Below are 25,462 nucleotides of genomic sequence, written 5' to 3'. Positions count from 1 at the left end.
GGACCCCTACGATTAAGCTTTCTTGGCATCTTATGTTCTCGACTCTTATATGTTTCGTTTCGTTTTCTGGGGCAGTCATCATCAGCTGATGGTCAATTGTTCTGGACTTCCTTTCCTTTAACAACCACGTACTGACAGCGGCCCGTGATCTTGGCTTCTTCTCGAACGAGACTAGAAGTCCGAGTACCTCTATGATATATAGTCCCGTGTTGTGGGATCCCCCACGCCGGGATGCCTCTTCGTTGCAAGCGCGAATCCGGGGTACATTGTGGAGGAACAAAAGGCATCAACCGTTGCCAGAAGGGATGCATATTTATTTCAACCGCAAAGCTTGGGCTATACATCTCGTCTGAGACGAAAGACTTTTGAACCTCCTAACACCAACTTCCTTTCCAGGTCTCTACCTTCCGTCCTCCGAAATACACCATCGGTAAAATTAACATTGGGTGTTGGGTCAGGTGTTCAAGTGAAACCAACCATATCCGGCCACTTGGAAAGATGCTTCTGTCTTCTGCATCAGGTCAACCGACCGCAGCTTGGGTAGTGCGATGTGGTAGCAATGAAGGAACCGCAGCTGTTACGGGAAACGGGAGTTCGGGGCAGAACCAGGCAGTGGACCAGCACTAATATTCGGTTCGGTTGGTGAGAACCCCATGGGGATGACAAGGCATGGCTTGGATGGCTTGAGCCGCTCTGGGGAACCTGGTAGTCTCTGAGCTGGTCAACCCATCCATGCCAATCTAGAAGTTGTGAATACCTGCGCTGCAGAGTGCCGAAACAGCCTTCCCCTTGCAGAACAAGCTGCCTAACACCATAATATGGAAGACAAATCACAAGCGTGAGCTGTCGAGGTTCTTCTCACCACGAGTGTAGAGCGAGAAAAAAAAACGGAGGAATTGAAAGTGCGGAAGTTATGGCATGGAAGGTCCTTGCTGTTTGAGACAAGCTCATCCCAAGTGAATGATTGCCGCCAGACTCGAAGTTGGTCTGTTTAACACGAGGCTGGAGAGTTGATGAGATCCAATGGTTTCTACAACGCTTGGGATGTCCCTTCCCTTCCATGGTCATGGGGATTGATGCACCCCTACTGCATTTAATATATGTTGAACGGTTATGCCTCCCCTAAGTTCCTTCTTCGGTCACGATCGGCTGTAATGCAGCATCCGGTAGTGGTCGAGCCGTTGGGTCGATGCCCGAGACTGACTACCTGCCATCAGGTGAAGTGAGCTGCAGCAGAGTGCCAGGTGGCAGAGCTCCGGATGTCAAAGGAAGCCCCTACCCTCCAACTCAATCACGAGAAAGGGTAGTGCAGTTGTGGTCGTCTTGAGACCCACCATATCCGGACCATCTGGATTAGTTAAAGCTGCTAGAATACTTCCCTCAGCGTGCAACTCAGTTTCTCGAATTCTCCGCCTTTCTGCTCTTGTGAGAGCAGCACCCGTGGTGTTTATTTATAATACCTGCATTTCTTTTTTTCTCTTGCCCTTCATGTCCGTTGTACAGCGGCACTGAGGTCCGAGCCCCGAGTTACCGGACACGGTAGGCGCTAGGTATCTAAGGTATATATATCTGCCCGGTCAACAACATCGACGCTCACAGCCTCGCTCCTTCCCCGTTGCAGTGCCGCTTCTCGGGAAACATTGAACAACAGACCCACCAGGCGGGAGCAGTAAATGCCCGAGAGGGACAGAGTCATCCTGTCTGGTTCCTTCCAGTTTTGAAGCAACCCACCTCCACACGTCTCCTGCCCGCCCTTCACCTGCCCCCTTACTTGGTTGGAACTCCGTACGGGCAGCGGACATCAAGTTCAGGTAGACCCTGCAAACGAAAGACGGAAACAAGTGAAGCGTGGAAGTGGAATTCGAGGCGGCTTCTTCATTTAAAGCTCCTCCAAATTTGCTTTTCCTTCTCTCCCACTTCCACCTTTTTTCTACCGCAAGTCAATCCTGACTTTCACTCCATACCTATCCTTCGCCTCTGTTTTTGGGACACTCCCCTTTTGGTTGCCAAAACAACTCCTACAAACACGCCCACAAAGCATCATTAGCAGCTTTACACCTACTTCGATCACCGCCTACGTCCTCGACCCTCGTGGTTTATGCCTCCATAGCGCCGAATTCTACACACGATTTTGGACCTTGCCTTGGGCCAACCCGCGACACGATGTACAAAATCGGCAATATATACTTCATTGCCGCCGTCGCCGTCATCGGTGAGTCCGTCCACGCTACCATTCCCCCACTAATCCCCTCCCTGAGGTTGGAGTCCAAGCTAACATCTAGGGTATCACAGGCGGCGCGCTATTTGGCTTCGATATTTCTTCCATGTCAGCTATCATCTCGACACAGCCGTACCTCTGCCAGTTCAATCAGCTTGGCCGTAACGAAAAGAACCTGTGCATCGGTCCTACCAACGATGTCCAAGGTGGTATCACAGCCGCCATGCCTGGTGGATCGTGGCTCGGTGCTCTCTGCTCTGGTTTTGTCTCCGATACTTTCGGTCGCAAACGCTCTATTCAGATAGGTTCTGTGATTTGGTACGTGGTTCCAACTCACTCCCTCGCAAGAACCAAGGAGCTAACGCTTCTGTGCAGGATTATTGGTTCGATCGTCGTCTGCGCCTCGGTCAACATTCCCATGTTGGTTGTTGGGCGCATCATCAACGGATTTTCGGTCGGAATATGCTCTGCCCAAGTCCCTGTTTACATCTCCGAGCTCGCCCTTCCTTCGAAGCGTGGTCGCCTTGTCGGCTTCCAGCAATGGGCTATTACCTGGGGCATTCTGATCATGTTCTTCATCTGCTATGGTTGCTCGTTCATGAAGGGAACGGCCGCCTTCAGAGTTCCTTGGGGTCTTCAGGCCATTCCTGCCGCCCTCCTTTTCCTCGGCCTTATCTTCCTCCCTGAGTCGCCCCGCTGGCTTTGCAAGAAGGACAGATGGGACGAGGCAAAGGAGGTGCTCACCCTGGTTCACGGAAAAGGAGATCCCAACTCTCCGTGGGTGCACCGTGAGATGCAAGAGATTCGCCAGATGGTCGAGTTTGAGCGCGCCAATGCTGATGTCAGCTACTTCGAGCTACTCAAGCCCAACATGATTAACCGGACCTCAATTGGCGTTTTCACTCAGATATGGTCTCAGCTAACTGGTATGAATGTGATGGTAAGTCTTCGTGTCCTGCTTCCGGTCTCGCGATAATTGTTGCTAACCACAAGCAGATGTACTACATAACCTACGTCTTCACAATGGCCGGTCTTGCCGATGGAAGTGAGAATGCCGTCCTTCTCCCTAGCGGTATCCAGTTCGTCATTAACGTCGTCATGACGATACCGGCTCTTCTTTGGATGGATCGCTGGGGCCGTCGTCCGACCCTCCTGGTTGGTGCATTCTTCATGTGCCTCTGGCTCTGTGTCAATGCCGGCTTGTTTGCTGTCTACTCACGACCTGCCCGCCCTGGCGAGTTCACTTCTCCGGCCGAATCCATGGCTATTACTGGCGCCCCAGCCAAAGCCATCATTGCTTCAACCTATCTCTTCGTCGCATCTTTCGCGCCCACCTGGGGTCCTGTTTCATGGACCTACCCCCCGGAGCTGTACCCGCTTCGTCTCCGCGGAAAGGCCGTTGCCCTCTGCACCTCCGCCAACTGGGCTTTCAACTTTGCCCTTGCTTACTTCGTTCCTCCTGCTTTTGCTAACATTACCTGGAAAACCTATGCCATCTTCGCTACCTTTTGCGCGGCCATGTTCATCCACGTCTTTTTCATGTTCCCTGAGACCGCCAACAAGCCCCTTGAGGAGGTCGAGGAAATTTTTGACGACACCAAGCCCGGAGGTAAGTAATTACTCTCTATATAAAAATCTGTATGTTGTTGGTCAAGCGTTAACCTAACCTCATTTTCACAGCCATCAAGTACATCGGCACGCCCGCTTGGAAGACGAGAAACACCCGCAACCTTACGCTCAAGCAGGAGCACAACGATACTCTATCGTCGGAGGAGAAGGCGGGCTTTGAGGAGCATGCCCACAAGGAAACCACTGGCAGATAAGCACGACAGCAATGCTCACTGCAACTTCAAGCCTTTAGGAGCAATCGATAACTGCTCCACATACTCACCTTTGTGGTACAAAAGATGAAGGGCGATCTAGCTCATGTATGGGACATCATCTGGGAGGTATTCTGGAGAGAAATAAGGTTCACAAATAACGCCGTCGTTGCGATGGTTCGACGGGTGTATGCTTAGGGAATATCAGCTACGGGAAGTAGTTTTTTCATTAACCCTCAATATATGCATTATGTCAAAGAACGTGGAGGCTCGCTTACTATTGCCTGTGAATCGCAAAGCGTCAGTGGTTTTGGCCCGTGACGGTATTGTTGGTCCTGATGTTACCCCGCAAAGTTATCTGCTGCTCACTCGATCACCGGACCGTGCATAGCCGCATCCGTCAAAATGCCCCTGTTAACGAACTTCGAAATGTCTTTGATCTTTCACCCATTCAGGTAGGTAAGCATCATTTTTGCTTGGCAACGAGGCTCGCTCCCAGGCGATGTACCCTTGGCCGAGGGTTGCCCTCGAATTGACCAATAAGGTACCGATAAGGTATGTGATCCAACCCCTCGAGTTTGACTGTAGCAGTAGATCCTGCATAGAAGTTTGCTAACCGGTTGCGAGCTTTTGCCTAGGCATTGGCACTAACACGTTCAAAGCTTGTGTGAGGAGAACAAGTATAAACAGGACAATCCTTGCTGTCATTCACTGGACATGGCCTTTCTCTTTCCAAGTACGAGCGCCACTTCACGCTCCTTCCCGAGCAACAACAATGAAGCGGACGACAGGCGTTATTTTGTTCGCTACAGGGGCCTCGGCCTTCTACGCGGGCAATATCAACTACTTCTCGCCATCACTTCATCACCCATCACTGGGAATTTCGATTCCCAAGGTTGCGGCACGGACGTATCAGAGTTCACCATGGAAGCCGGAGCAGCTCAACTTCACGCATGGCGTTGCTTCCGGAGACCCGTACGATGACAGCGTTATTCTTTGGACCCGAGCGGCACCGCAGATGGACAACGATCACTCCAACACCACAGTCAGCGGAACCACAGGGCTATTCAGCCATGAAACCGAAGAGTTTGTAAAACTGAGCAAGGCCACAGTTTGCGTCGACTGGAAGATTGCCGTGGATGAGGAATTCGAGAAAGTTGCGGATGAGGGACGTGTCTGGACAAGTTCAGATATTGACTTTACTGTCAAGGTGAGAAGAAATTGGGAATGCATGCCACAGACTGGACGCGATGCTAACGAAATTCAACAGGTCGAGGCAAAGAGACTTTACCCGTTCACCACGTACTACTACCAGTTCAACATTTGCGACTCGGATAAGAGCTCGCCTGTTGGTCGGACAAAGACACTCCCGGCACGGGGCAAGAAAGTTCCCTCGGATATCAAACTTGCTGTGTATTCGTGCAGCAACTATCGTAAGTCTACCTCTACTGGCTGGTTCGTTTGGTAATTTTGGCTAAATGCTGTTCGTTCAGCCCACGGTTTCTTCAACGTGTTTGGAAATACAGTGAGAAAGGACTCGGTAGACTTCATTGTCTTTTTGGGCGATTACATCTACGAGTATAAGAATGGCCAATATGGCTGGGGTGATGCTCTCGGCCGCGTCCCGCAGCCGGACCGATTGATCTTTACGTGTGTTGCCCTTCATCCATCATCATCGTCGTTGGGTTATATTGACGTTGACCAGCCTCTACGACTACCGAAGGAGAATTGCGACTTACCGTACTGACTTGGACTTGGTTGCCAACCACCAGCAGTTTCCTTGGATTCAAGTCTGGGATGATCATGAGGTATGTCAGTGTCATTCATTGCTCCACTGCTTGAGATCACAGCTTGCTAACAACGGCTACGAATCGCAGGTGTCGGACAATACTTGGCGTGATGGAAGCGGCTTCCTCTCAAATACCGAGGACTCTTTTATCCGTGACGGCGGTGTATCGACAGACAGCCGTAAGGCCAACGCCGTCCGAGCTTATTTCGAATGGATGCCCATCCGTCAGGTAGACATGGACGACAATCTGCGCATCTGGAGAGATTTCAAGTTCGGCGACCTATTCGACCTCATCATGTTGGACACACGTCAATATGACCGGTCCATCACCGATCTCTACTCTGTAAGCCATTCTCTTCCCCCGCCCTGTCGAATCTATCTTCCTTCTCAACCCGACTGACTTTCATGGCTCTGCCCTCCAGAACGTCGAATACATCAAAGCCATCTCCAACGACACCTCCCGCTCCCTGATGGGCCCCCGGCAAGAAGCCTGGTTCTACCGCACCCTGAAACAATCCTCCAAGCGCGGCACCAAGTGGCGGCTCATCGGCAACCAGGCCGTCTTCAGCCAGCTGATCGTCAGCAACGACATGGACCTCCCCTTCAACTACGACGCCTGGGACGGCTACGTGGCCAACCGCAACCGCACCTTCGCGACCTTGTACGAGAACAACATCACCAACAACATCATGCTGGCCGGCGACTCGCACGCCAGCTGGGTGTCCGATCTCGTCTGGCTCGATGGCCCTACGGGACAAGAAGAATACGACCCCATCACGGGCCGCGGATCGATCGGCGTTGAGTTCGCCGGCAGCGCCGTCACCTCGCCTTCTCCTCTTGGACAGAACACGACGATGAAGAAGACCGAGGCCAACACGAAACTCCTGACGAGTGTGAATAAGGAGTTGCAGTGGACGGATCTGTACTACAGGGGCTACTATGAGTTGAGCATTGGGTATGAAGGGGTGAATGCGAGCTTCTTTGGCAGCCCGGATATTCGAAGCAGGAACGGGTTCGAGGTCAGTCTGGCCAACTTTACGGTTAGAGATGGGGAGAATCGATTGGCGAGGTATGGAGAGAACAATGTTGCTAGTGTGGATGGGAAGCCGGTGGAGTTTGGAAGTTTGCAGAGGGGAAAGACGGAGACGAGAAATCAGACTTTTGATACGGTTGAGAAGAAGTGGTTTGTGTTTGGGAAGAAGTGAGGTGGTCCGAAAGGGGGTTTGGATGGTGGACTTGTGTATGTTTGACCGAGTGGTGTTTAATGGAAATCTGGGGAATGAACATCGTGGAGGTTGATAACTGACAAAGAACCTCGTGAGGACCTGGAGAATCTACTATGTGGGTGTTGACATAGGAAGGCCGATTACGGTGAAGCTGGTGATGTAAGCCTTGGCTACCTACCCGCCATTAAGATCTACACAGTACGGCTTCAGTGATGAAATACTACCTAAGCCGAGGTTCCCCTCTCGACCTCAACAAATCTTACCAATCACCACCACTACCACCACCTTCGAAGTATTGCTGACGGCTCACGCTTGCTATTATATAAGAAGCCATCTCACCATCAATTCAAATACGGTGGACTCATGATATAGCATCATCAACTATAAGCCAATCGTCAACAATCAGCAATGACCGAACCTGTCGAAGCCCGCAACTTCTTCCCCGCTCTCCAGCGGAACGTGACGCCCACTGCTTCCGGCTCGGAAGTGGTCAGCTATACCTCTGACCTGGGCAACGGCAATCCCATCCTGACTCTGATTCACGGATATCCTCAATCTGCATTCATGTAAGTCACTGGGCAATCTTCACCTACCATGAATGAGCCTTGATATGATGTGATGTGACCATTCTTATCAATCTTCACAATGGCTTTTTTTCGGTACCGTACCTTGCAAATGTAGTAGGTAGCTAATATGCTCACACAGCTGGCGCCACCTCGTCCCCCTCCTCCAGTCCAAAGTCTCCCTCTTCATCCCCGAACTTCCCGGTTACGGCATCAGCACGCCCATCTCCGCCGGCACAGGCGAACACACCAAGCGGGCCGTCGGCCGGGCCTTGCTGGATGCTCTTGCCCAAGTTTTTGGTACCTCGTCATCCTCGTCATCATCACCCCGAAAGATCATCCTAGCCGGCCACGACCGCGGCGCCCGCATCTGCCACCGTCTCGCCGTCGACGCCACCGCCTCCTCCTCCTCCCCTTCCGACTCCTCAAACAACAACAGCAACTATTTCACAGACCTCAACCTCTCCGTCACCGGCGTGATAATGCTCGACATCCTCCCCACCAAATCCCAATGGGACCATTTCTCCTCTCCCGCAACTTCCCAATCCTACTTCCACTGGCCCTTGCTAGCAAACGTCGACCTCGCCGTGCCCATGATCCAGTCCTTTGGCGTAGCCAACTGGGTGCGCGGCGCTCACTTGCGGTTAGCCGGCAGCGCGGACGATTCTCAACTGCGCATCACAAGTGACGAAGCGATGGAGGTGCATGTGCAGCTTTTTGAAAGGGAGAAGGTGGTAAGGTGGACTTGTGAGGATTATAAAGCTGGTAGTACAAAAGAGGTGGAGGAGCAGAGGGAGGATTTGAGGAGGGGGAGGAGGGTGCAGGTGAAGACTTTGGTTATGTTCTCGAGGGAGAAGTTGGGGCAGGGAGGGGGGTTGGATGTGGAGGGGGTTTGGAAGGGGACCGTGACGGCCGGGCTAGGAAAGGAGAAGGAGAAGGATAGGTGGGTTGGGGAAGGGGTGGAATTGGAGGTTGTGGGTGTTGAAGGCGGGAGAGGGCATTATTTGCCGGAGGAGGCATATGATGTTGTGGGCGAGAAGGTGGTTGCGTTTTTGGAGAGGGTTGGGGTGTAGACAGGTGTATGAGGCGGCCGGCATGAGGGCATTCCGAGTTTTGGGCAAGGCGGGCATTTTGTCATTTTGGCGATTGGAGCTCGCTGCCGTCGATGAAAAGGTAGGTACGTACCAGGATCAAACGGAGTTTGGAATACTCCGCCATATCTGATGTGCACGCTGCAGATAATGTTTCCGGCATGATGGGTTGAACTCCCCGCTTTCAGATCATTCACATGCATGCCTGATGCGGAGGAGAAGTTTGGGAACCGGGTGGAGTACAGAAAATGGGGAAATCAGACCACTTACACGACCATAACAACCCAAACACAACGCCTAATTGCAATGCCATATTGACCTTTGATATTCTGGCCTGTTGATTGAGATGCACATTTCATTCTCACACTTATAAAAGTCTAAAGGCTGTCCTCAACTTGAACTGTGAACCAGTGCGTATGATAGTGGTGTTTGGCGTTCGGGGAATTCTTGTACAGAGAATGTCTTGGACTCTTGGCATGGGGCGTGGGGTTGGAGTCACCTCAGTGATTGATAGACCGACGGCTTCAGGGTAATGGAGGGGGCACATGATGCCATGAAATGCAGCATAGTTACAGCCCTAACAACTGACCCGCTCCAAGTGCCGAGCACTTTTGATTATGGGTCAACATCACAACCATCTTTTTACTCTCCACGATGAACCAGTTGCGGTTATTGCCCGACATGATGTTCAGTTGGGCTTTGAATTGTGAACATTGAGCCCTTCCTCCCCTTCCATTTTGGCTGTGAGAGAGCTCTTTGTGGCTTTCAAACGGATAGTGCCGCCACTTGCCAGGTTAAACAGAGAATATACACTAACATTGCCATTTCGGAGTGGGTGGGACGGGAAAATCTTTAATCAGCAGGGTGACTTGTTACGAGTCTTCACCGAGAAAAATTCAAGCTCCGAAGCTTTTCCGACTGCAACAACACAAAGCTTGAACTCTCACAGGTCAAGATCTGCACGCCCTGGACAAAAACATCCCGGCCGGAAACGAAGCGGGCGAACAGAGATGGGATAGATGATGCCGCCATTCAGTGCTTGTTCGGTCCATGGGTGGTATGGTAGATGCCCCGCTCCGCCATCCATCCCTGTCGTCGTCAACAACGTCCACGCATCCATCAGCGCATGTATGTATTGTGCCAGACCAGAAAATCAATCATGCGATATCATCTTTCTCAGGATGAACATGATGGGCGGTCAAGACACTAACCTGTGTCATGGGAGCAACACGCCATCAGAGTTTGCAGCAAAACAAACGTCACCGTTGCCATGAATCGCTCGCGGGTCGGCACTCGTCCAGGCAGATGATTGGCTTTTGCAGTCGTGAGAATGGATGGACATCACAGCGATAACGGCAGTGTAGGGCGGCGTGATGTGCTCTAGGTACTCTACACCCCTGCTGATAAATAGTGATGATAAAGCGAGGAAAAAGCGAGGGAAGCGAGGGAAAGGTTGTCGATGGTTTGTGGTGGTGAGGGTCATTGATCGATGCCGCAACCGGTCGCTCCTATTGGTCAGTAGGATCCCTGATTGCCCCCTGTTTGTGAGGTAAGCAAAAGCAAAAGTACACTAAGAAAAGAAAAGGTTTTACGGTTTGATCGCTGTCCAAACAGGGCGAAGGTAACCCAAAAAGAGCAAAACGATGAGAAAGTTCCAAGTTGAAAGGGGGTGGCCTTTTCCATCCTCGTAAACACCCAGTCACTGTTAGAAAAAGCGCCGGTTGTGGTCGGCACAGTTGGGTTCATGATTCCATTTACATGACACAAGTCACAGAGGAATTAGGTAAGGTAGAGCGGCCTACAAGATGCGCCAAACAAGCATCGATGCCAACATCCGCCGCGTATTTTATGTCCTTGGCGTCACCTTGACAACTTGACCATCCGGACCACGCGCCCTACCACCGTACCGAGCGTGCCCACCCACCTCCGCTCCTCGCTGGAGGGTGATGGGATCATCGAGGCGGCATGAGTAAAAAGCTAGCATCGCCGCCTCAGGGACCCATTGGAGATCAGGCTCTTACGTTTGTCTTTTTTCAAGATCCCTAACGCCGATCCAGACCCAGTGGACAAGAAGTGACAAGGTGACAGCATCTTCAGTTTGAGCACCCCCCCTGTCTGTCCATGGAGTCTCGGACTTTCACGCAAACTCTCACGACAAACTTTTGTTTTTTCTCTTTCTTATCTCCCCGGGTTGGTTCATAAAAGGTCTCTTTGGCCCCTCCTCGTTTTCGGCCCTGTTATCTCGTCTTCCCCATTTTCTCTCTTTGTCACCAGTTTTCGTCACCCAAGCCATCTACGCACTCAGCTCGTCGTGTCAAAGGCGGATAGATCGCCTCCACCTCCCCAAAAATAATCACATCCAACGTCAACAACGGCTCCAGCCGCACGACTAACACCAACTGCCGATCCAACCAACCGACCAACCAATTGTGTCGTCGACATTGAAACATCCAGTTTCTACATCAACCAGGGATTCTCGTCCACAATTTCAACACAACTCATCGCCAGCTTCATCTCGACGTAGCTCGATTCATTTCAAGTCATGTCAGACCTACCCAGCAGCTCCCTTAGAACTCGCCGCCAAAAGACTTTTCTTCGAAACATCCGCGCTCAACCAAGTTACACCGAGGACGACGCCATAACTCCGTGCCCCATCGAAATCGAAATCAAATCTAGTCTAGACAAAGACGACCACCGACCATCACTCTCCAGATCGTCCTCCTTCAGCTCACTACGCAGCACACGATCCTCCTCCTTGCGATCCAGCATCGAAGAAAACATGATGAGAGACTACAACAACATCGACACCCAGCTGCTCTGGCGGCGCATGCTTGCCATTCAACGCACCTTTGGCTGCTACAACTCGACACGGATGCAACTTGCGATTGAGATGGGCGAGCAGAACGCTTCTGTCCGTATGTTTACCGGTTAAAAACACCAAACTTTTTTTTTTGAGATGATAGATGAACTAACACCGTTGTTTCTATGTAGCGTCACGAGTATGTCTAGACTTACTCAACGACAGCATCGACAACCTCCCTAGCGACATCAAGCACCGTATCGAAGATTTCTTGGCCTGCGAAGATGTCTCTAATAGACATAATAGGTCTTCGTCATCATCTTGCAGGACCAGGAGGAAGTGGAGTTGGAGACATCTTTTGCATGCTTGATTGATTTTCTTCAGAAATCGGAAAATTCGGGCTACCAGGAACTTGTGAATTCGGACACGAGCTCAGATCTTGGGTCTTTTTGGGGAGGGCTGTGTTTGTTCCTTTGTTCGTCCGAATCATTTTCGGTCTGTTAGTTGGTTTGTTGGTTGGTCGGTTGTTCGGACTTTTTGCTTTTCAATGGTATATACCCCTTTTAGATGAGAGAGAAGCGCGGGATGCACGGGAATGGCGCAAAACGGAGGCTTTTTTTTTTTCACTTTTTTTTCACTTTTTTTTCCCTTTTTTTCCCTTTTTTTTTTCGGACGCGTCGTATTCATGTTGGAAATTGGGCTGGTTGGTCCAGTCGGATGTTTGCGGGAAAGGCTGCTCTCGCTCTGTTTGCGGGAAGGAGTCTTCAAAGAAAGGACAATAACACGAGCATTAGATTGGGAATTTTGGGAGGAGGGAACGAATGCACCGAAGTTGCGCCTGTCTTTGTTCAATAGGTGCGGTGCTCCACGATAGCTGAATCCAAGTACTAGGACTATTTTCAGTCACGAACTTCTTACGCAAACTTCGAGTGGGATGTCAAGGCGTTGTGGGTTGGGTAGGGCATACATACCACTATCCGTCATCTCAGGTTTCTGCCAATTTTGTGGCGTTTAATAGTTCTCAGCTAGCTGCTTTATGACAGCAAAAGACCAAAATAGCCGAAAACACGAGATTGTTTGGCGCCCCCAACAACCTTAGTTTCACTCAGAAGCAATCCAGAAAAAGAGCGATCGATGGTGTTGGCAATCAAGTCAAACGTCATAATGCAACCAACCAAAATCGGCGTGTTTCGCATTGCTGGAAGACAAACCCAAACCCAACGGTCGTGTTGTGCCATTCTCGGCTTTCCCCGATCCGTAACGTCACAAAACCATCCAACCACCAACCTCAATCATCGCTTCCTATACCCCCCTGCCCCCTGATTTAGAGGTAGGTAGGCACGAGAACTCCCTTGGAAGAAACAACAAACCCACAGTTCAAACCCCAGGATCGATCAAACAGCGTACACAGTAGGTAAATCCCAAATGTCCCATTACAACCACGTCTTTTTGTTTCCTTCTTTTCCACCACCATTAACCTCTCTTTTTCCTTCGTCCAGGGGCAGCCAGTGTCCAGTGTCCAACATGTCCCTACATCTATCGCCATTCCCTCCAATCCGCATTGATCCATCCATCACATTTTCTTTGCACTTTCCTTCCTGATTTCTATCTCATGACGACACCTTCATCTTTGAACCGACCACTTTCTCACGTCTCAATCTTGGGACTATCCTCATAATAACTCCTCACCCATCCCTCCTCGCTCCCCTTCCTCCCCCCGCTTCCCTCTCTAGCCACAATCTTCTTCTTCCCAAACCTCTCCCTAGCCCCCTCGGCCGTCCTGACCGCCACACAGTAATTCTCCCCCGTCGCAGCTACGGCATGCACAAGCACGTCTTCTCCAAATGGCCATTGATGTCCATCGTTCTCATCTTCTTCTTCCTCCTTTTGGGCGGCGACGGACCGCGGCGTCATGTCCCGCTCGTCGTACTGCACAAACATGCCCGAGTTCTTCTTGCTGCTGAGCCAGTGCCGCGCAAAGTCGATGGCCTCCGACTTATGCGGGAAACAGCCCTCGATCTCGCAGACCTGGAACAGCCGCGTGATGGAGGACCGGCGGCGCGGGCGCGCCGTGGTGGGTTGCGGCTGTCCTCCTCCGCCAAGGGCTTGGTTGTAGTCGGTTTTGGTCTGGATTACGTAGGAGAGTTCTTCTTCTTCTTCGTCTTCTGAGTTTGATTCCTCCTGGTCTTCATCTTTCTCAATTGATCTTGCGTAGCCGAGTGGTACTGATTCGGATTTGGGCGACATGGGCGACATGGGGGACGAGGAAGCCGATTTGATGTGCGATTTGGACTTGGACTTGTGGTGGTGGTGCGGTAGTAAGGGGGTGTTCCCGTACACGGGGCCCCCAGACGCCAAATGCTCCGTGTTGGGCGTCTCGACGACTCCGATCAGGAATTCCTGGCCGGCGGGCGCTTTGGCGTACGCCAGGACTTCGTCGCCGTAGGGCCAGATGGGAGGACCGCCGCCGCCGCCCGTGTCGGTGTCGGAAGCGCACGTGTCGGTGGTGTAACCACTCTCGTACGCTCCGGAGCTTTCGGCAACTTTTGCTCTCCCTGCTGCTGTTGTTGGCTTTGGTGCTGCTGTTGTTGTTGTTGTTGTTGTTGTTGTTGATGATGATGACGCTGTTGCTGCTTGTGGCATGTCAATGCTCTCGCGGGTGGCGTAGATTTCAAAGTCGGAGGGTTGGTAATTGAGAGATCGCAGGGCGTCGTGGTAGGCAAAGGCCTTGGCGGCGTGTGAGGTGGTGTGAGTGGCTAGGACGTGCAGGCAGTTGATGGCGCCGCAGGTCATGGCGTGGTAGTCGATTACCGTCAGGGTCGTGTGGTAGAGGTTTTCAGGAACGACGTCGGCACTTGAACCGGCGGATTTTGTTGACGAGGCGGGGAAGGCGTAGGCGCCGTTGAGCTTTTGTTGACCGGCCATGATGGGTGTGGGATGGTTCTCGACCGACGATTGTGTGATGATCGTGTTTCGGCGGTTTATACAGAGTTGGTGATGGTTTCGATGGGTATGCTGACGATTTTTGTTGTTTCGAGGAAACGTGGCTGGCGTGGATGTACCGTCTTTCAAAGGGATAGATATCTGCTGGCAAGTGGCGATGTCGAATGGCTCTGGGTGAAAATAGAACAGCAGTTCCGTGATGCGGTGAAGGCTGTAGGTCTCGTGGAAAATGCACAAGCTTCTGGGGATATCGGTATCTTCCCAGTCCAATCAACAGGAAGAAATCGGGTCACTGACCAATGTTCGGACAAAAGCTGGGGATTATCGTCGAAATCAAACTGTCATGATCATGAGTTGTTCTCTCGTGCTGCTCTTAAAAACAGCTGAGTGAGAGTCCAAATCAACGGTCAATAAAGGGAGTATCCATAGTTGAGCTTGATGACGAATGCCTGGTGACCAGAAGATGACGCAGGCACTACTACTACCCTCACGTCACCGTGAACTGGTTTCTTTCACGCACAGACTTCCATACCTATATATTCGGGGAAGAGGAGAAGACTCCACCATTGGTGGTGTGATTGCTGTCCTCCAGCTGTCCAAAACCACCATATTCTCCCCATTAGAGCTCCCGGCAAGCTGTTTCTCTTGGCTGCGGAGTGACAAAACATCCGTATTTTGAGTACTGGTGGCTTTAGCTCGAGGTTGCACCATCTTGACCGGCGCTTACCTGCCAACTCCTAGGCATCAAGACTGAACTTCTCCCCAACAATCTCCTCACTGAGCTTCCACAGTCTTTCCGCGGCCATTTCGTCTTTGGCATGCTCGCATGGGTCCGAGATCTGACAGTTATCCAGATATAATCCTTTGGTTTCTGTGCCATGTCAATCTGTGGTTAACAAATGCGCTTCGCCCACCTCATTCCAAATCTGGACAACAAATCGAAAACTTACCACTCAATGCCGGATCCAGCGCCGCGACTAGAGTCGTCGAGCAGCCCTGGTCTTGGGACTTCCAAAACAATCCCATCTTGTTGAACTGTTCTTTAATCTCGGCGTCTTGGTCTCTGCCCAGTTCCGTGTCAATAGCTGTATAAAAGACAATGATGGTTAGTAACAAGTCGTAGTAGCTTGTAGATTTATGAGTTGGGTGTTGTAGCTGGTGGACATACTTCCAGGATGAAGCGTATAAGCCCCAATTCCCTGCCCAGCCAAATGTCTCTGCAAGTACATCGTAAACAGGATATTAGCCGTCTTCGACTGCCCATACGTGACCATGCCATTATATCCATCCGCGGTACACCTGGCAAAGGAACCAGGCAAAGGCTTGAGATAATCCTCCTCGGGCGGAACCTGTTTCGGCTCGAAGTTGTAATCGCTGAATCGGATGGGAGATAACCTATGCCCGGCACTGGCAAGACTGACGATGCGTGTTGCACTCGGTGATGATGGGTCGTTAGCCTTGGCCGCGTTTCGCAGCAGCGGCAGGAGCAGGTTGGTGAAGAGGAATGTGCCAATGTGGTTGGTACCGAAAGTCATCTCGAGACCTTCGGGTGTGGTCTGGCGAGTGGTGGCGTTGATAGCGGCATTGTTGACCAAGATGTCGAGTTTGGAGGTCAGGCTGGTAATTTCTGTCACTGCTTGACGGATGGATTGTTGCGAACTGAGATCCATGGTAACCAGTTCCACTCTCGTGTCGGGAAACTTCTTGCGGATTTGGTCCCCAACAGCTTCGAGCTTGGATTTGGTGCGTGATGCGAGGATCAGGAGGTCTGGCGCTTGCGATGCACAGGCAAAGGCTGTGGCAGCCCCGATTCCTTTGGGGCTGACACCCGTGACGAGAACTGGCGAGTGGTCGTCAGCTTCGAAGATGCCATTAACAATTTGGGGGGTGTGAATTTCCTTACTCGTCCTTCCTCGAATCTGATCAGCAAAAACACTTGCGACCTCGGTGCCTGTTGTCTGCTCGTCGAATTCCGGATGAGAAGTCATTTTGATGACTTTGGTGTTTGGCGATGAATATGGATTCGCTTTTCCAAAGAAACAAGAGTAGTCAAGTCTTTGAGAACTTCCAACCTCGATATGATGGGAGCACAGGGGTTTTGTTGACACGAAGTAACATTCAATGGAGGAGGCCCCGGATGAATAGTCGTCAACCCCTCACTGCTACCGGCAATATTTGTTGAGCCGGGAGTGAGAGCTTCCCGCGTTCTTTGTCCATTTTATTATGACGGCTTACAGGATGGCTCATGTGAGTGTCAAAACCAGGGCTCTTTCCAGCCTGCAGCGACTGGAGTTGAGAAGGAGGAGACGAAGAATACAAGCAGTAGGTGAAGGAATAAGAAGTGCAGGTATACTAATTAATGGACGGATGGGCGAGGGCAGAGCTTACTACGTACGAGACGTAGTCGAAAAATGAGAGGGTGAAAAAAAGGGGCAAAAAATGCAAAAGAATTTACCCAAAGCCGCCCGAAGGAAGGTTCGAACGCACCACTGCTCCTAGGGAGGGACCAAATCGACAAAGGTAGCGACCGGTTCGACGACTGCGTCATCCACCCCGCGGTGATGTGATGACTGTAGCTCCCAAACACAGACCTTAAGTACCATGGAGTCGATCCCGGGTAGGCTTGAGCAACTTCGCGCCTGTTGTGAGATTATTGATCGTCCGGTCCATCGCGAGCTGTTCTATGACCTGCGAGCAAAGACAAGTTAACAGGAGCATTCCTTAATGTGATGGGTGAAACTGAAGTGTAAATGGAGGTCTAGCTGCGCGTTGAAGCCGCCTTTGGGGCTGGAGAAGCTGAGTTAAGATGATATTTATGTTGAGTGTCTGATTCAATACGCGGTGGAGGTGAGTGAGAGATTGACGTGTGGCTTCCACTTACCGGCTGCGGCTATATCAGTCGTAGCTGCCCTGCCATGAACTGAGAAGGTATGTGTCGCTTTTTCCTGAACAACACGGATCAACAGGTAGGTACGCATGAGCCCGGTTACAAAACGTCCTTTCCTTTGGAAAGGGTAAGACGAACAGGAAACGGAGATCCTACCATACATCTCACCCTTCTCCTTTCTCAGTAGACGGCTTCCATCCGTTTTCCACTTCGACTTGATTTCCGTCCCGGCTTCCAGTGCGGTCGCTTCGGTGATTACCCGAAGACCTTATGGCAGCAACGGAGTGTACTGTAATCTTACATGCATCAGTCCGCTCTCCGTAAAAGCCGGTACGCACTGTTTCCATGATATGGCTTTTCGGTAATAAACCTGTTGCAAATACAGACAAGGGCCTCTTTGGTACACCCGTTGTTCGTGGTTGTATGTATGACTGTCCGCCTTGTCCCCTGTGGTATCATATCATCATATCATCAGCCAGCCTTATAACAAAAAAATGTAAGCACTAGTTCTGCAACCGTGAAGACGGCCGCGAAGCTGTGACTGCTTCGAGATGAAGTGGAAGCTGCCGCTGGCCGAACTCGGTTATCGTAGCGACTGTATAAATGGCTGACGGATGAGATGGCGCTCTTAGGTTAACATTCTCTCGCTTCCATGACGATCACATCATTCATCGGCCGTCAAACTGAGTGACTCCGAGGGAATTCGGACAGCCAATATCTCAAAGTGTGGGTAATACGACACGATAAGGAGCCTACGCACACGAATCAGTGGGAGACTGTCAAGCAGCTGGCATGAAGGAGATGGCCCAACCTCTGGATCAGTCGTCTTCCCTATCTTCATCTCGCTGGTCCTATCCAACCAGACTCGAGCCAGAACATGTCTGGTTCACTGCGCTCACTGGCTTCCCTTCTACCCCTTCCCAGCCGAAGTGCCAGCCAGCTACCGGATTGTACCCAAAGATAGCCAACGGGCTCGACAGCGGGCAGCTTCCCGAATCGGTGCCGCTCCAATACCACCCGTGACCCTGCCACCGCGATCTACGGACGGGAAAGGATTGACTTGACCCCGTTACGCATGTAAGAACGCTTCATGTCTGTCAGCAACTGCAATAAAGCGGCGCAGCGGGAAACCGAACGAACCATACACTGAGTGAACGGCAATCAGATGAGAGCCAAGAGTTGCTTTTCCATGCCTCGCGACGGCACAGCACAGTCCATTGTCCACAGTCCACTGGAGAAGGACAAATCATGGGAATAGGACATGTAGAGACGGGAAGTAAGGTCGTCTTTATCTGTACCCGTCCCCGGCCTGTTATTGCAAGCGGGGGATCGGCAAGCTCATGGAGGGTATGTTAGTGCCGCTGGGTGTAGACGACGGTTGTATGCAGGCTGAGGCAGAATACAGTGGTGAGAATGGAGCCGAAACTGACTGGTCGTCTAAAACCAGTGGTAAGATGCTTCGGTTGGTGGCCCAGGGTGGTCATACATTGGTGACAAAGATTTCCGAGTATGGGATTGTGAATCGCTGTACAACCCATAACAGACACCGCTGGGTTATTTATCATTCCATGCCTGTCATCCATCACAGGGCTGATCCGGCTAGCTTGATTGAGTTCAATCTTGCGAGACAGGTTTAGTGTAATGTAGTGAGCGTGGTGAACTTGGACTTCACTGTACGTTGAACGGCAGGATGGACTTTGTTGTTTCTTGTCCCGAAAACGGACCCTTTCTGTTCGTTGTAACGTAATGTAATCTTTCTGTATGGTTCATCTGGGATATGACTCTGTAATTGGTAACTTGTAACTTTGGTGCTTCTGCTGCTTGCTTGATGCTTCACTGGAAAGCAACTCAAGAACAAGGGCCAAAGGCTATCGACAAAGGATATCTGCCTGTTTGAACAGCCATTGTCAACAAGATGATTCATGACTTGGCGATTCAGGGGCCCCGTACCTGAAACAAATGTAGCAATGAGAGGACGTGATCATGGAAGGTTCTTGGGGACCGAGGGGAAGAAAGTTGGATCTCGCAGTCTTTCGCGGTTGCGCTTTGCAACCTCAGCCTGCCTCTTCTTCAACAGGCGTTGTTGGTAGAAGGTACTGTGATGAGCGGGTCAGTGAAATATAGTAGGGAGTTTATGTTGAGAGAGGAAACGACGAACGGCTTGAGTTCAAATATCCTTGGTTCTTCTTCCACAGGAGGCGATTTGGTCCCTTCTCTACTTGTGCTCTGCGATAGTGTCACCCAGTAAGTATGAGACGGCAAGACACATTGGCTGATGGTAGGAGGCTGTATGGTGTACAAACCCTAGAACCCTTTGACTTTTCCTGATCTTTCTCATCCTTCTTTTCATCTTTGTCCTTGTTCTTTTCGTCATCTTTCTTGTCCTTGTCCTTCTCACTTTCTTTCCCTTTCTCCTTCTCCTCCTTCCTTTTCTTCTGCTTCTCCTCGTACTCCTTCTTCACCCTCTCAATCTCTTCTTCTAGTTCCTTTTTCTTCCGAGCCTCAATAGCTTCGGTATCAATCTTCGGCGTGCAGAGTGCTGGTTCCTTGAGATGGCTTGGACATATGTAAAAGAAATCCTTGTTGTCCGGGGTGATGAGGACGCTGCTGGTGAGCCGGTAGCAGATATCGCATGACTTCGCCTTGGTCTCAGCCACCTTGCGGTGTGTGTAAAGGTTTGGAAATGATATGGTCGCCATTTTTACTTGCTAGAAACAGATAATAATGATGGCTGTTGCCCTCGTGTTGAGGCAATAACCTAGACAGTTGACATGGACGGCTGATAGTGACGCGGGGTTCAACTTCCAGCCAAGGAACCATCTCAGCTGAACCGTCACTTGTCAACAAGGCACTCAACAGGGGCTTAGGCTGGGAAGGGGTTAGGGTTAGATGTGTATCCGTCAGAAGATAGAGCTCCAATCCCCGCGCCTCCACTGTGACTGGAGCTGAGTGGAGTCACCCACAGCTCTCCTGCTCCACCGCGGGGAAGCTTTCAAGCGCGCTAGGCCGTTGCCGTGGCCCCTGTGCCTCGCGCCGTAGGGCTGATGCGGGAGCTTCAGTGGGCGTTGTCGCTGTCGGAAGGTCCCGGTCCAGTGAAAGAGCTCCCCGCTACAGTGCCGACGCTGCGCAATTGAGTCATCCTGTGATATTCGGCGGGTACAAACCCGAGGTACCTGGCTGTGGACAAAACTTTTTTGTGTGTTTGTTTTGTTGCTCTCTTTTTTCTCCATCCTTCTCCTGCATCTGTCAAACTCACATCTCCCCTTCCACATTGCATAGCGTCAACTCGGCTTCCAAGCTACGGCAAGCTCGTACCCACCGACCTCATCCCAATTGACAGCCAAATTTCGTCCAAAGTCGCGCAACCATGAGCGGACAGGCCAAGCCCACCGAGAACATGCTCTGGGGAGGTCGCTTTACCGGTATGCCTCGACAGCTCTCCTTTCTTCTCGTTCTCGATCTGGGTCCTACTAAGCACTAGCTCTATGGAGCTGTTCTGATCGCATTGGGCGGACACGACGTGATGGTGGAGGTTCATAAGCTAACCTTCGCTCGCAGGCGGCCTCGACCCCCTCATGGTCCAGTACAACGAGTCCATCCACTTCGACCGTGCCCTCTTCGCCCAGGACATCACCGGCAGCATTGCCTTTGCACGCGCCAACGCCAAGGCCGGCATCATCACCCAGGACGAGTTCAGCAAGCTGGAGCAGGGTCTCCTGGCTGTCAAGAAGGAGTGGGAGGAGGGTACCTTCAAGATCGTCCCCGGTGTCGATGAGGATATCCATACTGCCAACGAGCGTCGTCTCGGCGAGATCATCGGAAAAGATGTTGCTGGCAAGCTTCACACCGGTCGCTCCCGCAACGAGCAGGTCGCTACCGATATGCGCATGTGGCTCCGCGACGAGCTCCGCAAGATCGAGAAGCACCTTCAGGACTTCTTGAGCGTCACTGCTGCCCGCGCCGAGCAGGAGATCGATGTCATCATGCCCGGATACACCCATTTGCAGCGTGCCCAGCCCGTCCGTTGGAGTCACTGGATGCTCTCGTACGGTTTCGCTTTCGCTAGCGATCTCGAGCGTCTGCGCGAGGTTATCAAGCGCGTCAACCGCAGCGCCCTTGGTTGCGGTGCGCTCGCCGGTAACCCCTTCGGCATTGACCGTGAGATGATGTCCAAGGAGCTTGGCTTCGACGGCCTCCTCTGGAACTCCATGGGCGCTGTCGCCGATCGTGACTTTGTTGCCGAGACCCTCCAGTGGGGCGCTATGTTGATGCAGCACATCTCTCGCTGGTCCGAGGATCTCATCATCTACTCTACTAGCGAGTTCGGTTTCGTCAGGCTGGCGGATGCCTACTCTACCGGCAGCTCGCTTATGCCCCAGAAGAAGAACCCCGACAGTCTCGAGCTGCTCAGGGGCAAGGCCGGAAGAGCTTTCGGTCACATGGCTGGCTTCATGATGACCCAGAAGGGCATTCCCAGCACTTACAACAAGGATCTCCAGGAGTCCTGGGAGCCCATGCTCGACCACGTCAAGACTGTTTCCGACAGCATCCAGATTGCCAACGGTGTCTTAGCAACCCTCAGCATTCAGCCCGAGAAGATGAAGGAGTCCCTTGACCCCTTCATGCTCGCCACTGACCTTGCTGACTACCTCGTCCGCAAGGGTGTTCCTTTCCGCGAGACTCACCACATCTCTGGCCGCTGCGTTGCCCTCTCGGAGCAGACCGGTATTCCCATGGACAAGCTCTCGTATGAGCAGCTCAAGGGTATCGATGCCCGCTTCGAGGAGGATATTTCCAAGGTGTTCGACTATGAGAAGAGCGTCGAGATGCGCTCTGCCAAGGGCGGCACCAGCAAGGCTTGCGTCTTGGAGCAGATCCAGGTTCTCAAGTCCATGCTTGCCTAAATGTTGAACCAGGGCAGTCTGGATATGACGTGTATGAGGGATCTAATGGAGTTTTGCACGTAGCCGAATAAGATGCTGCTTTTTTACGATGTACAATAGCTACGACTGGGACATATGATGCGTTATGGGTGTATGGGTTTTGACATACTGGCAACTTGTAGCATGGGATTAAGGATGTGCTATACTGTTGGGCATGAACATTAGGTTATACAATTCAAAAGCATCTCTTTTGGCATGTGAACAGCTGATTGTCCCCAAGCCTCGCCGGTTAGGATCCGGGGAATATTGACATCATACATATGATAATTCAATCAGTGTACCCTAACCCTTGTAGCGGCTGAAGTAACACCCGCCTACAGGGAAGAGAGCAAGTCATTTACGCGTCAAAAGCTGACGTGACGAACGCCAACCCGAATTCCAGAATCCTACACAACTTATTTTCGCCATTGCATCGTCACATCCGCAGAGCTTCGCATATTCAAGCCGTCGAACTTTGCGCAATTTACGACATCCTCGATTGGACCTTTCCACACCCAGTCACCTTGCATAACCGCTGCCATGGCAGCCAAGCTCGACTCCCAGACGCTGGGACTCGTCTTTCAGAGCCGACCCGACATTTTGAAAGGCATCAAAGAAGCTGCTGGTGTGTTTTTCTTTCTCGCGACCCGTTCGGACTTGTAGCCGGCGGTCTGCGATCGTTTCTTCGTACAATTCCTTTGTCAGTGTCTGTTGGCTAACCCGGATGGTACCTTGTCTGCTCTAGACTCTCCCGCGCGCATCGATCTTTTCAACAACATCGCATCATTTGTGTACGAGAGGATAGCGAACAACACATCCGAAGAGCCAGCCACGAAGAGGAGACGTGTCGAAGCACAAACAAGCGGTTCCAATGGCGCAACCCACCCGATCGCGGGCTCACAAGCGGCAGTGCTCGGTGCAGACGCCGCCGCCGCCGAGCCAGTACTCCTAGAGATCAAGGACATTTCTATCTCGGTGCCCCAGCGCAAGAAATACGACTTGTGCTTTACCAAGAACTTTCTCTACGCTCGCGCTTCAGGCTCTCCGGTGCCTGTACAAGGCATCGTGTATCCATGGAAAGACCTTGGTTCGTAATATTCCCACGCAACCCAATAAAGAATGACGTTTTAGCTGACACATGTACGGGAAACAGAACACGCCTTCTACCTCCCCGTCCCCGAGAAATCCCAAGTCCAACACAGCTACGTCCTCCTCCCGCGCAGCAGCTACCTTTCCACAACCAAGTCTCAACCCCCCGCCGACCAGCAAACCCAACAAGCCACGACGCCGCTCGAGCCGCTTGTCTTCACCATCCCCTCCACCGCGCCCAAGCCAGGCACCATTGCGGGTCCCTCAGCTGCCGCCGCCGCCCCCGTCTCCGACAGTTACGCAACGCTCTTCCACTGGGCCTTGACCACCTCTTTGCGCGCCGCCGGCAACCACGCATGCGAGCTGGTCTCATCAGACCCGAAGGTGTTCCACTCGGTCGCGCGCCAGGCGTACCGCCCGCAGGAGAAGGCGGTGCACGTCAAGGCATTCCGCGGCAGCAAGGACGGGTTTCTGTTTTTCCTGCCGACAGGCATCCTGTGGGGGTTCAAGAAGCCGTTGCTTTTCTTGCCGCTGGAGAAGATTGTGGCGGTCAGTTACACGAGTGTTTTGCAGAGGACTTTCAATATCGTTGTGGAGTTGGAAGCGACAGGGAAAGAGGACGAGGGAGGAGGGCAGGAGATTGAGTTCAGCATGCTGGACCAGGAGGATTATGCGATGATCGACCAGAGTTATGTGAGGAGACACGGGCTGGCGGATCGGAGCATGGCGGAGCAGAGGAAGGCGAAGAAGCAGTTGGCGGAGAACGCGAAGAGGGCTGCTGCCGGTGAAGATGGCGTTGAGGGAGGAGGTGCGGACGGTGAGGGTGCTGATGATGGGCTGACAGAGCTGGAGAGGGCACAGAAAGAAGAGGAGCAGAGGTTACAGGATGAGGAGGACGAGGAGGAAGAGGATTATGACCCGGGTAGTGATGGTGAGAGTGAGGGCTCGGGGTCGAGTGATGATGAGGAGGAGGAAGATGGTGAAGGAGAGGGTGATGAGGATGATGATGAGGATATGGGCGAGGGATTGGAAGAATAAGCTCCTCCTCGAGTTCTCAAGCGTTGCTGTCTGTTTTTTTTTTTTTTTTTTTTTTGGGAAGGTTAATAAAAGAATATCTATTGACGAAGCCATATTAGAGTTTTGTTTGCTTTAAATGCCATCAAAATCGGCTTTAGTTGAAGATACAGAGTCCGGTACAGCCATACTGTGTGCATAGACTCTGAACACAGACCTCTTCCTCGCATCAACGGGCAAGATGTGAACGAGCAAGTGATTCGCTGAGCTGGTAGGTCTCGATCACGTCGATAGTTCATCTCAACAGAATCTCGTGGAAAACACCAGGCTAAGACAGGAACAAGTATCATCGCATCGAAAACCCGGATATCTCCCAATTTGGTAACCCGACCGCCGACGCAGTACATATCCCACCCAAGCACCACCGCAGTCTCTGATTACCTACTAGCGAGTCTAACATGCACCGTTTAGAATTAGGTCTCACCGTTATCACCTAGGTACTGTTCTTGACGACCGTTTGACAAGGCAATGATTCCATCACGCCATACATATAATTCATCCACCACATCCCGTCCATTGGATCCCCTACCTAGTTGCTACCTACCTACCTAGGAGGCCGCCGACATGACATAGAAATTTTCACTTCTTTCTTCCCCGTTCTAAATGTTACCTACAAGTACACGTACACTTGCAAGCTTGGCCCGCTTCGGTCACCCACATTCCGATTTACCCTTGTCGGCTGGGCCAGAAGGTGGGTGGTTTCCTTCTTACGCCGGGTACGTAAGTAGCACCCATCTACGCACCTCTATGTATAGGGTGTATGGGTGGACAAGATGTAGGTAAGTAGGTGGGGAGCTCCTTTCCCCTTCCTTTCCCCTCTTTTCTCTCGAAGGACTCGAAGGACTTCTTCGAAGAAAGAAAGAGACCAGACTGGACGGGAAATCCCTTTTTTTTTACCTTACGGGGGGTCACCGGACTGGAGGATATAGTAGTGTACAGTACACAAAGTGAAGAGCGAAGGGACGAAGGGACGAGAAAAGAAATCTTCTCTTGCATTGCATTAAATATCATGCATTGTGTTAAGCGAGCGTCGATCCGTT

General features: G+C 51.7%; 9 protein-coding genes across 9 annotated transcripts; 6 read left to right on the top strand and 3 right to left on the bottom strand.

The window, feature by feature from the left end:
• Nucleotides 1-1,469: 1,469 nt before the first annotated feature.
• Nucleotides 1,470-4,358, top strand: SMAC4_03597 (uncharacterized protein). The gene is made up of 5 exons (XM_003351245.2): nucleotides 1,470-2,212; nucleotides 2,293-2,536; nucleotides 2,594-3,158; nucleotides 3,215-3,827; nucleotides 3,899-4,358. The coding sequence occupies exons 1-5, from the start codon at nucleotides 2,164-2,166 to the stop codon at nucleotides 4,039-4,041; spliced, it is 1,614 nt and encodes a 537-aa protein (XP_003351293.2). The 5' UTR covers nucleotides 1,470-2,163; the 3' UTR covers nucleotides 4,042-4,358.
• A 420-nt stretch (nucleotides 4,359-4,778) lies between these two features.
• SMAC4_03596 (uncharacterized protein) lies at nucleotides 4,779-7,114 on the top strand. Its single transcript, XM_003351244.2, has 6 exons — nucleotides 4,779-5,248; nucleotides 5,309-5,471; nucleotides 5,532-5,688; nucleotides 5,744-5,846; nucleotides 5,916-6,170; nucleotides 6,250-7,114. The coding sequence occupies exons 1-6, from the start codon at nucleotides 4,814-4,816 to the stop codon at nucleotides 7,030-7,032; spliced, it is 1,896 nt and encodes a 631-aa protein (XP_003351292.1). The 5' UTR covers nucleotides 4,779-4,813; the 3' UTR covers nucleotides 7,033-7,114.
• A 299-nt stretch (nucleotides 7,115-7,413) lies between these two features.
• On the top strand, nucleotides 7,414-9,041 carry SMAC4_03595 (uncharacterized protein). The gene is made up of 2 exons (XM_003351243.2): nucleotides 7,414-7,619; nucleotides 7,759-9,041. The coding sequence occupies exons 1-2, from the start codon at nucleotides 7,462-7,464 to the stop codon at nucleotides 8,687-8,689; spliced, it is 1,089 nt and encodes a 362-aa protein (XP_003351291.1). The 5' UTR covers nucleotides 7,414-7,461; the 3' UTR covers nucleotides 8,690-9,041.
• A 1,310-nt stretch (nucleotides 9,042-10,351) lies between these two features.
• Nucleotides 10,352-12,612, top strand: SMAC4_03594 (uncharacterized protein). The gene is made up of 2 exons (XM_024655432.2): nucleotides 10,352-11,622; nucleotides 11,699-12,612. The coding sequence occupies exons 1-2, from the start codon at nucleotides 11,250-11,252 to the stop codon at nucleotides 11,875-11,877; spliced, it is 552 nt and encodes a 183-aa protein (XP_024511320.1). The 5' UTR covers nucleotides 10,352-11,249; the 3' UTR covers nucleotides 11,878-12,612.
• Nucleotides 12,613-13,154: 542 nt separating this feature from the next.
• SMAC4_03593 (uncharacterized protein) lies at nucleotides 13,155-14,432 on the bottom strand (the record flags this gene model as incomplete). The annotated part of the gene is made up of 1 exon (XM_003351241.1): nucleotides 13,155-14,432. One exon carries the CDS (start codon nucleotides 14,430-14,432, stop codon nucleotides 13,155-13,157), a length of 1,278 nt encoding a protein of 425 aa, XP_003351289.1.
• Nucleotides 14,433-15,187: 755 nt separating this feature from the next.
• Nucleotides 15,188-17,291, bottom strand: SMAC4_03592 (uncharacterized protein; the record flags this gene model as incomplete). Its single annotated transcript, XM_024655431.2, has 4 exons — nucleotides 16,354-17,291; nucleotides 15,619-16,290; nucleotides 15,401-15,535; nucleotides 15,188-15,321 (listed from the first exon to the last, which is right to left on the bottom strand). The coding sequence occupies exons 1-4, from the start codon at nucleotides 16,436-16,438 to the stop codon at nucleotides 15,188-15,190; spliced, it is 1,026 nt and encodes a 341-aa protein (XP_024511319.1). The 5' UTR covers nucleotides 16,439-17,291.
• A 1,999-nt stretch (nucleotides 17,292-19,290) lies between these two features.
• SMAC4_03591 (uncharacterized protein) lies at nucleotides 19,291-20,255 on the bottom strand. The gene is made up of 3 exons (XM_003351239.2): nucleotides 19,641-20,255; nucleotides 19,496-19,563; nucleotides 19,291-19,433 (listed from the first exon to the last, which is right to left on the bottom strand). Exons 1-3 carry the CDS (start codon nucleotides 20,034-20,036, stop codon nucleotides 19,319-19,321), a joined length of 579 nt encoding a protein of 192 aa, XP_003351287.1. The 5' UTR covers nucleotides 20,037-20,255; the 3' UTR covers nucleotides 19,291-19,318.
• A 259-nt stretch (nucleotides 20,256-20,514) lies between these two features.
• On the top strand, nucleotides 20,515-22,508 carry SMAC4_03590 (uncharacterized protein). The gene is made up of 2 exons (XM_003351238.2): nucleotides 20,515-20,759; nucleotides 20,896-22,508. The coding sequence occupies exons 1-2, from the start codon at nucleotides 20,705-20,707 to the stop codon at nucleotides 22,239-22,241; spliced, it is 1,401 nt and encodes a 466-aa protein (XP_003351286.1). The 5' UTR covers nucleotides 20,515-20,704; the 3' UTR covers nucleotides 22,242-22,508.
• Nucleotides 22,509-22,599: 91 nt separating this feature from the next.
• Nucleotides 22,600-24,486, top strand: SMAC4_03589 (uncharacterized protein). Its single transcript, XM_003351237.2, has 3 exons — nucleotides 22,600-22,884; nucleotides 23,005-23,346; nucleotides 23,413-24,486. The coding sequence occupies exons 1-3, from the start codon at nucleotides 22,800-22,802 to the stop codon at nucleotides 24,384-24,386; spliced, it is 1,401 nt and encodes a 466-aa protein (XP_003351285.1). The 5' UTR covers nucleotides 22,600-22,799; the 3' UTR covers nucleotides 24,387-24,486.
• Nucleotides 24,487-25,462: the final 976 nt, after the last annotated feature.

Source organism: Sordaria macrospora, chromosome 6 (genome assembly GCF_033870435.1).
Source record: "Sordaria macrospora chromosome 6, complete sequence".
Lineage (NCBI taxonomy): Eukaryota > Fungi > Ascomycota > Sordariomycetes > Sordariales > Sordariaceae > Sordaria > Sordaria macrospora.
Note: the sequence above shows the minus strand (reverse complement) of the source record. Positions and strands in the feature narration are given on the sequence as shown.

Coding starts and splice junctions, on each gene's coding strand:
- SMAC4_03597 (XM_003351245.2), top strand. CDS start 2,164: ATGTACAAAATCGGCAATATATACTTCATTGCCGCCGTCGCCGTCATC. Junction 2,213..2,292: donor TGCCGCCGTCGCCGTCATCG/GTGAGTCCGTCC, acceptor AGGGTATCACAG/GCGGCGCGCTATTTGGCTTC. Junction 3,159..3,214: donor TAACTGGTATGAATGTGATG/GTAAGTCTTCGT, acceptor AACCACAAGCAG/ATGTACTACATAACCTACGT.
- SMAC4_03596 (XM_003351244.2), top strand. CDS start 4,814: ATGAAGCGGACGACAGGCGTTATTTTGTTCGCTACAGGGGCCTCGGCC. Junction 5,472..5,531: donor GTATTCGTGCAGCAACTATC/GTAAGTCTACCT, acceptor CTGTTCGTTCAG/CCCACGGTTTCTTCAACGTG. Junction 5,689..5,743: donor CCGGACCGATTGATCTTTAC/GTGTGTTGCCCT, acceptor GACGTTGACCAG/CCTCTACGACTACCGAAGGA.
- SMAC4_03594 (XM_024655432.2), top strand. CDS start 11,250: ATGTCAGACCTACCCAGCAGCTCCCTTAGAACTCGCCGCCAAAAGACT. Junction 11,623..11,698: donor CGAGCAGAACGCTTCTGTCC/GTATGTTTACCG, acceptor GTTTCTATGTAG/CGTCACGAGTATGTCTAGAC.
- SMAC4_03591 (XM_003351239.2), bottom strand. CDS start 20,036: ATGGCGACCATATCATTTCCAAACCTTTACACACACCGCAAGGTGGCT. Junction 19,564..19,640: donor AAAAGTCAAAGGGTTCTAGG/GTTTGTACACCA, acceptor ACACTATCGCAG/AGCACAAGTAGAGAAGGGAC. Junction 19,434..19,495: donor AGGATATTTGAACTCAAGCC/GTTCGTCGTTTC, acceptor CGCTCATCACAG/TACCTTCTACCAACAACGCC.
- SMAC4_03590 (XM_003351238.2), top strand. CDS start 20,705: ATGAGCGGACAGGCCAAGCCCACCGAGAACATGCTCTGGGGAGGTCGC. Junction 20,760..20,895: donor CTGGGGAGGTCGCTTTACCG/GTATGCCTCGAC, acceptor CTTCGCTCGCAG/GCGGCCTCGACCCCCTCATG.
- SMAC4_03595 (XM_003351243.2), top strand. CDS start 7,462: ATGACCGAACCTGTCGAAGCCCGCAACTTCTTCCCCGCTCTCCAGCGG. Junction 7,620..7,758: donor TATCCTCAATCTGCATTCAT/GTAAGTCACTGG, acceptor ATGCTCACACAG/CTGGCGCCACCTCGTCCCCC.
- SMAC4_03589 (XM_003351237.2), top strand. CDS start 22,800: ATGGCAGCCAAGCTCGACTCCCAGACGCTGGGACTCGTCTTTCAGAGC. Junction 22,885..23,004: donor AGGCATCAAAGAAGCTGCTG/GTGTGTTTTTCT, acceptor TGTCTGCTCTAG/ACTCTCCCGCGCGCATCGAT. Junction 23,347..23,412: donor GTATCCATGGAAAGACCTTG/GTTCGTAATATT, acceptor TACGGGAAACAG/AACACGCCTTCTACCTCCCC.